Source organism: Vombatus ursinus, unplaced genomic scaffold (assembly GCF_900497805.2).
Source record: "Vombatus ursinus unplaced genomic scaffold, bare-nosed wombat genome assembly UNPS02014924.1, whole genome shotgun sequence".
Classification (NCBI taxonomy): Eukaryota; Metazoa; Chordata; class Mammalia; order Diprotodontia; family Vombatidae; genus Vombatus; species Vombatus ursinus.
The window spans coordinates 2,278,272-2,286,212 of NW_020954702.1; the positions used below are offsets into that span (position 1 = coordinate 2,278,272).

The 7,941-nt window shown below is 39.6% G+C and overlaps 1 protein-coding gene across 1 annotated transcript in view; it reads left to right on the forward strand.

Moving 5' to 3' along the window:
* Nucleotides 1–214: 214 nt before the first annotated feature.
* Nucleotides 215–7,941, forward strand: part of C2CD2 (C2 calcium dependent domain containing 2) — an 81,945-nt gene continuing 74,218 nt past the window's right edge. Inside the window, exons 1-2 of the mRNA XM_027843600.1 lie at nt 215–298; nt 851–1,286. Coding sequence (XP_027699401.1) covers nt 996–1,286 — 291 coding nt within the window. The 5' untranslated portion in view covers nt 215–298; nt 851–995. The remainder of the gene's footprint in view (nt 299–850; nt 1,287–7,941) is intronic.

A 7,941-nucleotide genomic window follows, 5' to 3' on the forward strand; every position in this document is an offset into this window, starting at 1 on the left:
CCTAGACTCAAGTCTTAGAGCCGGCAGTCCTGCAGGACGCTAAGACCTGAAGCCAGGGTTGTGTGATTGGTGAAAGCCAACGTGTAGCCTTGGAAGGGGATGGACTTTTTTCCAACCTCTGGAGCCTGGCCATTTTCTTGGGGTTGGAGCGCATGGGTGAGGCTTGTTAGAGCCGTGCTCCGCCTACTCTTTTTTTTTCTGGAGATGTTGCTCTCCTTTCTCTTCCTACCGCTTGGGACCTTTTGCTTAACCCTCCTTAGTTGCAACCTGGCTAGGTTTGGGTCAGGCCGCGGAAAAGGTCTGTGCACCGTGACTGTGGGAGTGGGAAGACTAGGGAGGGAATATCTGTAATTGCTGGAGTTGACCCATTTTCCCGCGGCTCTGGTTGAGAGGGGAAGCAGAAAGGCAGTCTTCCGCTAACATTTGCAGGTTTTTTCCTCTGTTTTTGCTGAAGAGAGGACTCAGAAATTTTCTTCTTTATTTTTCCTTTATTATTATTATTATTTTTATGCTGGGCTTAAGTAATGGCTTGTGAGAGCTCGTCGTGTAGGTGTGTTTCTTGGCTTACCTTGGCTATTGTTTGCAACCTTTGGGGATATCTTCTGTAGTAAGTAAGCTCTGCTTACCTTCACTCTAGAGCTTTCTCACTTTCCTACAATCCATTCCTTTACTTTAGAAACTGAAACTGCATTGGTACTAATTGATAAACTGGATTGACAGGAGGACCTCTGAAAAGTGGTTTATATTACTAAAACTTCCAAAAAATAACTTGTTAATTCATTCTCCCTTCTCTCTCTTTACCTTCCTTTCTCCCTCTATCCATCTTTTCTTTTCTCCATCTCTTTTACAGCATCAGAAACTTAACTTCAAACCAGGTATTCTCAAACTGGATGGAAATGTCTTGAATTCACCCTTCTGAAATGAGAAACGTGTCTTTTGTGGAAACTGAATTTCCCAGCAGCCTAGATGAGCAGTGATTTTTCAAAGAAATTGGAATGGCATTAAATGACATGATTTGTCTAGGTTATTGGATTGATGAAATCCAGTGGCTAACCATGGTCACTCTGTTCATTGCTGCCCTGGTGATTGTAAGCATTTATTTGGTGCAATATGCCTTGATCATTGTTGGATCCAGTCCCTGCAGGATGTCAACAGACTCTTTCCAGCCAGTACAGAAGGAAGATTTGGATTTCTTGCTGAAATGGGTACTATCCCTAAACAGTTGGAGGAGCCAGTGGCAAGTGGCTTGGGTGACGGCTTTGAATGAGGAAGCTAAACATAAAGGGGTGAGTTACTCCATGTGTGTCCACCACTAATTGTGAGGTATTAGCTTTGCTAGCTGCTGGGCAGAGCATACAGATTTTTGAAATGACCCTGTGTACCATTTAAAATGAAACAACCTCCTACTATTCCCAGCCTCCAGCCCCCCTCCCCCCTCCCATCCCATACTCATCCTCATATCCAGTGGACAGCTCAATTGTCACAGAGATGGTATTAAATAGAAATGAGCCTTGGACTTTTGGATAGACTGAAGTTTCAGGGAGATCCTTATATGAAACAAGGGAAGAAAATACTTGAAAAGAGAGAAATAGAGAAAAGGGAACTTAGTTTTAATAGAGGGAGTCAAAACAGAGGTGAATAGTATTAAAATGAAAGACTATGACGTATCCTTTTGTGATGACCTTTCATAAGTACCTTGAGACTATATGGGTATTTTATTGATCTTTTAAAAGGATATTTGGAATGTGCTCATAATTTCAGATTTGTTTATTTTTGTGTAAATCACTGATTCAGAGGTTTCCAATTCCAAGTCAATATCACTAGGTGTAATCTTTGCCATTATGATATATCATTTATGTTCAATTCATTGGCTGACATTAATAACTGTAATCCCTCTCCCTTTTTACTAATTTGATAGATTGATAAGTGAAACTTAATTATTTTATGTGCATTATATTAGGTTCACAAAATGCAGCTTTTAGTCAAGTAAAATTTTCTTGTGATATAGTAAATATCTGAGTTTCAGAAATATGAACTGGTTTCCTTGCTACCTTTATCCCTGTTTTTCAAAAGTTCCTGACTGTCACTATGGCACCTTTAGCATATGTTTTGTATAACCTACTCAATAAATAATGGTAGGAGATAGATTAGATTACCATTTTAAGTCTCAAAGATTCTGTGATATCTGGATCCCCATAACAATGAGCCATTTCTCATCCTCCATCTTTGTCTTTGAGGGAAAGGGAATTGTGTGGAGTTTTTATTTATACTACATTCTCAGTCAGGGGACCATGCAAAATACCATGAAAAGTTGAACATTACCTAATTTTTTGTTAAAAATTTTTTGTGAACTTAATAGTCATCAACAAATACAAGATGTAAAGATTAGAAAAGTACAAAAAACTGTGAACTCTTGTTACATTTTTCTAAAGACACAAAAAGTTTAACAACATAGTAACAAAGTAGCTCTATTTGTATCTATCTGCATTTTTTTTCCTTCTGTGTATTTCTAAAAATGTTTTGTTGATATCTCCCCCCTATTATCCTCTAATCCTTTCTCTATTGTATCAAATATGTGTATATAGTCAAGCAAAACAGGTCAACACACTGGTCGTATCTAAGAACACTTAAATATTTCTGTATCTCTCCATCACCTCTTCCAAAAGTTGCTTTACTTTTCCTTAGATATTTCTAGGTTTGAAAAACGGGGAATCTTATACCTATAAATATCTGAACTTTCCATTGATGTTTGGAAAGAGTCAAATTGTAACAAATTGAGCTTCAAATTCCTTACTTGAAAAGTAGGAGTAATAATATTTGCACTGCTTACCTCATAGAGTTTTTGGTTTTTTTTTTTTTTTTAGGAAAAAGCTTAGAATGCTTTATAAATGTGAATTATCATGTAGGGCACATTAATTTTAATTTCTCTAAGGCCAGTGTGAGTTCCTGGTACTTCAGATTAATTTTAAATCAATTCAGGGCTATATAAAGTGACCGTAATGAGATATAAACCATTGTGCTTGACATATTGAGGCATCATTCATAGTTTTATATATTGTTTCATTTCTAATAATGTAAAACAGAGGTAGGCAAACTGTTGCATATAGATTGAAGGTAGCAGAGATATGATTTTTAGTGTAACAGCAGTATTACCCAGGCTAACCTTAGGTCAAATTGTAAGAATTTCATATTTCCCTATTAGCATCCCTCCTCGTGAGTTTCCTTCCTACCTACCGCCTTTGATAACATTGCTGAAGTTTAGGTTACGGCTCAGTGTCTGGAGAATTCTGAGACACCATTGCTATGCTGACCCTTCCAGTAACAAGTGAATTAATAGAATCTTAGCCTGTGTTTGCCACTTTGGAGAAATTGTCAATTCCTACCCTAAAGTAAGATAGCTATTAAGATACTGTAATAAATTTGGTAAAATTAAATTCTACCAGAGAAAGTTGAAATTTCATGTTGGGGGAAATAGACTATTTCTTGTTTCTGGGGGGAAAGTTGGCTTATTTTTCCAGAGGTAAAGAGATCAAAGGACTTGATTGGTTTATATAATAAAACAATAGATCCATATCCTCTTTAGATAATTTAAGTGATCTTTAAAGTCAGTTAGCTGACAAGCACCTATTAAGCTCTTAATATGTACCAAGCACTGTGTTAAGTGTTTGGGGATATAAGGAAAGGCCCTCTCCTCATGGAACTTACATTCTAATGGGGGACACAACATGCAAACAAGTGTATACACAAGATTCAATCAATCTCTCCCTCTGCCACATATAGATATATATATATGTATTTTTGTGTACATACATACATACCTATATACATACACACACCCCTGTATGTAAAATATACACACATAAATAAGTGTGCAGAAAGTGGGATTTGAGCTGAATCTTGAAGGAAGCCAGGGAAACCGGGAGGTGGAGGGGTAGGAGAGCATTCCAACCTTGGGGTACAGCCAATGAAAAGGCACAGAGTTGAGAGATGGCGTTTCTTGTGTGAGGAACACCAAGAAAATCAGTACAGTTGGATCATACGCTATAAGGAGGGGAGTAAAGTATAAGAAGACTAGAAAGGGAAAATGTGAAGGGCTTTAAAAGCCAAAGTGCTGTTTTGACTTCTTGGAAATTACCTTTACTTTTATTGAAAGAGTACTAGTCTTGGAGCTGTCCTTGCCGGAACAAAGTATTTACTAATTGTATGATCCAGGGAAGTCACTTAACATCTCTGACTTGGTTTTATCAATGTAAAATGGTGAATATACTACCCTCATAGGATTATTATGGAGAAAGGACTTTATAAACCTTAAATGGATAGGAAAAAATGAAATTTCATTAGATAGGATCATAAATGTAGATGTAGAAGAAGCCTCAGAAGGCACCTATTCTGATTCCCTTATTTTATAGACAAGAAAACTGAGGCCCAGAAAGTTTAAGTGTTGCTCACAGTTCCACAGTCTAGTAGGCCAGGCCTGAACTGGGCCAATTTAGTGACAGGTCTGGAATCAGGAAGACCTGAGTTCAAATCTAATCTCAGAACACTTACAAGCTATGTGACCTTTGTCAAGTCACTTAACCTCTATATGCCTTAGTTTCCTCATCTGTAAAATGGTGATAAATTATAGCACCTATGTCCCAGGATTGTTGTGAGAATCAAATAAGATAATAATTGGAAAGTGCTTAGCACAGTTCCTGGCACATAGTAAGTGCTATATAAATGTTAGCTATTATTATTACTATAGATTCTAGGTTGTCTTTGGCTAGAAAGTTATTTCAAACTGTCCTTTTGTGGGTTCTGCCACTCCAGAATTCATTTTGCAGCATGATTTTAAAGTAGTTTGGAGGAGAATTTGGGAGAGTTCAGGTGAGTCCCGGGTCTTTTCTCTGGTGTCTTGCTAAAATGAAAAGAGGCGTTCCTAGGTCATTGAACAGATAACAAAAGGAGGTTTACTTAACCATGATATAGTAAGGATATGAAATAAGGGAATAGTGGCACTTAGCTTCTGTAGATTCAGCCCCCCTTGTCTCCACATGGAAGCATATCTGTTCAGCAGGGCAGGATATGGTGACATTCAGTAAGTCAGAGGAGCTCCATGTGGATGAGACTTTCTGTGCCAGGATGCACAACAACTAAAGGATTTGCAGAGAGAAATTAGGCCCATTCTACCTTCTGCCTCCTGTGGGAAGAGAAGAAATGCCATTCCATCATGTCTTCTGTTTGGATTCCTACCTTTGGAACAAGGAGAGAAACACCATTCTTTTAGCTTCTCTCACTTATTATCTTACCAGAGATGCCTAAAACCCTGAGAGGACTCCAACAAGAGACTAAACCCATAGTGATATTGATAACCTACCTGAATTCATTCCTCAGTGATTAAGAAACTTTCACCTGATCATACCCTCTGCATCTCTATGATTTTGAAGTCCTGGCTGTCATCATTCAGACCCCATTCTCTATGCCCTACTGCCCAATCTTATTCCTGTTACCTTCAACTAAACTCTCATGTCCCCGCTGCCCCACTTTAAAGCTACCTGCCCCTTCCACCATGCTCTGTGGAATACTTGCAACTTTACAAACTTGCTTTCATTGTAAATATTTTCATTTCTTCTCTTTTTCTGGCTCTCACTGAGATTTGATTTGCTGCTTGTGACACAAGCCTAAGAATTCCACAGAGCTGGAATACTCCTTGCTCCCCATTGCCACTTCTTTATCTACCACCATCACTCAGTAACCTCTCCTCCTTTGAGATTCACTCAGTCCATATCTATCACCCAATCAAAATTCTGGTAGCTTGTGTCCATTAACTTCCAGGGCACTTCGCTTCTTTCCTCAATGAGTTTAGTGCCTGGCTCACAAACGTTCTCTCCTTGATAACTCCCACTCTAATAATTAGGGACTTTAAGAGACATTTGATAATCCCTCAAAAACCCTTGATTCAGTTCCTGGGTATACTCATTTCACTTGACATAATCCTTCACCCCTCCTCTTACCTATATACTAAAATGGATCTTGGCATCCCTCATAATTGCACCATTTAAATGTTGTTCATCCTTCATTTTTGAAGAGGAGCAGTAGCATCATGGGGTTATGTCTTGGCTTGAGCGTGAATTGGATTTAAGTGAGGCAGAGTTGTAAAAAGTTGTCAGTCTCACTCTTCCGGAGTCATTGAAGTTCAGTGGCAAGAGAAAAGTCGAGATGACTTATAGTGGATGAACTTGGCATCTTCGATGTTTGATCAAGCTCTGAGCGCCCCATAGCACCTGCTTCAGCTGCCTTCATGGCCATTGGAATACGTTGTTGTCATCCACCCAGTCTGCTGGGGAACGTCTTCACATGCTTGGGGTAGACATCCCCTAAGTCACCTATGGGTCAGTTACTCTCAACCTGGTTTAGCCCGTCTGCCCAGGGGGTTTTACCAAGGTGTTGCCGTCACACATGCTTTAGCTTCTTGGAGCAACAGGAGAGAGTTGGGTGACAGTTGATACCAAAGGTGGATGAGTAGCCATGTTGCTAGCTATATGACCCTGGGCAAGTCACTTTGATTGCCTCAGTTTCCTTGATTTTAAAATAATAGCACCTGCCTCTTAGGGCTGTTGTGAGAATCAAATCAGATAATATTTGTTAAGAACTTAGCTTTAATGTTAGTTTATCTCTGGTACTGAAGGTCTTCACCTGAGTTTTCTTCCTCCTGACATCTTTGATAATATCGGTCTTTTCCCCTTATAGTCCCTTATTGCTCACTTTCTTACTCTTTGTTTTTTAGTTACAATTTCCCTAGGGGTTGGAATTCAAAAGTGTTTCAGGCTCCTCTCATGATGGCGAATTCATGTTTCGATGGCCTCTGACACTGCCCCAAGTGACTTCTGGAGGGAAAGAACTTACCCAAGCTGGTTGCCAGTCTCCTTTGCTTCAGGCAAGCCTGGTACACACACACACACACACACACACACACGCATACACACGCATACACACACATACACACGAACTTTAGTATCCTGCCCCCAATTTCTTCTATTCCTCCGTCCTCTGTCTGAGGATCGTTGCAGCACAGAGCATTGACAAAATAATCTTCTGCCTTTTGGTTTTCTGGGGGTACTAGGGGAGGTGCAGAGAATGCACAGAAATTTAAGCCATAGGTTGGCTTGTGTAGCCCTTCCTGAATGTTAATGACTAGTGGGATAGGGAGTTCTGAGTGAATGGATTAGAGGTTTGGAATTAGCTTTCTTTGATGTTAGTTCAAATTTTTACTTCCTTAAGGCTCTTGGTGTTGTAGATTACGGGGATAGCTGAAATTGTTTTATCTCTTTTACATAATTCCTATTTTGGAGAGGTTTGAGATGCATGATCTAAGAAAGTGTCTAGTCTTTCATTGTGTTGTTTGTGTGCTCTGGATTTCTGTTTTCTTTGTTTATGAAGGGCTATGTTCTTCATGGATCTCTGCAGCAGCTCAGGTGAAAAACCTGAAAGATTTCAGTGTGCTCAACACATTCTGATATTGGTTGAAGTCTGAGTGTTTCCTTTCTGGTCAGAGCTTTGCAAAGCCATTGTACCCATTTCAGGTCTGGGTAATGCAATTGTAGGTTTGTCCCTGTTTGGAGCTTCAGTTGACTGCCACTGGGTAGATCCTGTCCTTAATGCCTGTGAAGAGGGTTTCATTCAGTTTCAGAAGCCGAGACCTTTGCCACTAATAGTTTCATTGTTAAGCCCTTTTGTGAGATTCCCCTTACCTCCCTTCCAAAGCTTCAGCTTATTCAAATGCGCTTTCCTTCCTGGCCCCAAAAAGAACCTGGCTTCAGTTTGTTTACTGGTCCCAGGAAAACCTTAAAAGTTTTAGAAACTGCCTTATCTCCATTTGAAAGCAAACTCCCCCCCCCCCCCCCCCCCCCCCATCATCTATTCTCATTGTCTGTTCAAATCTCTCAGATCTTCCAAATGGAA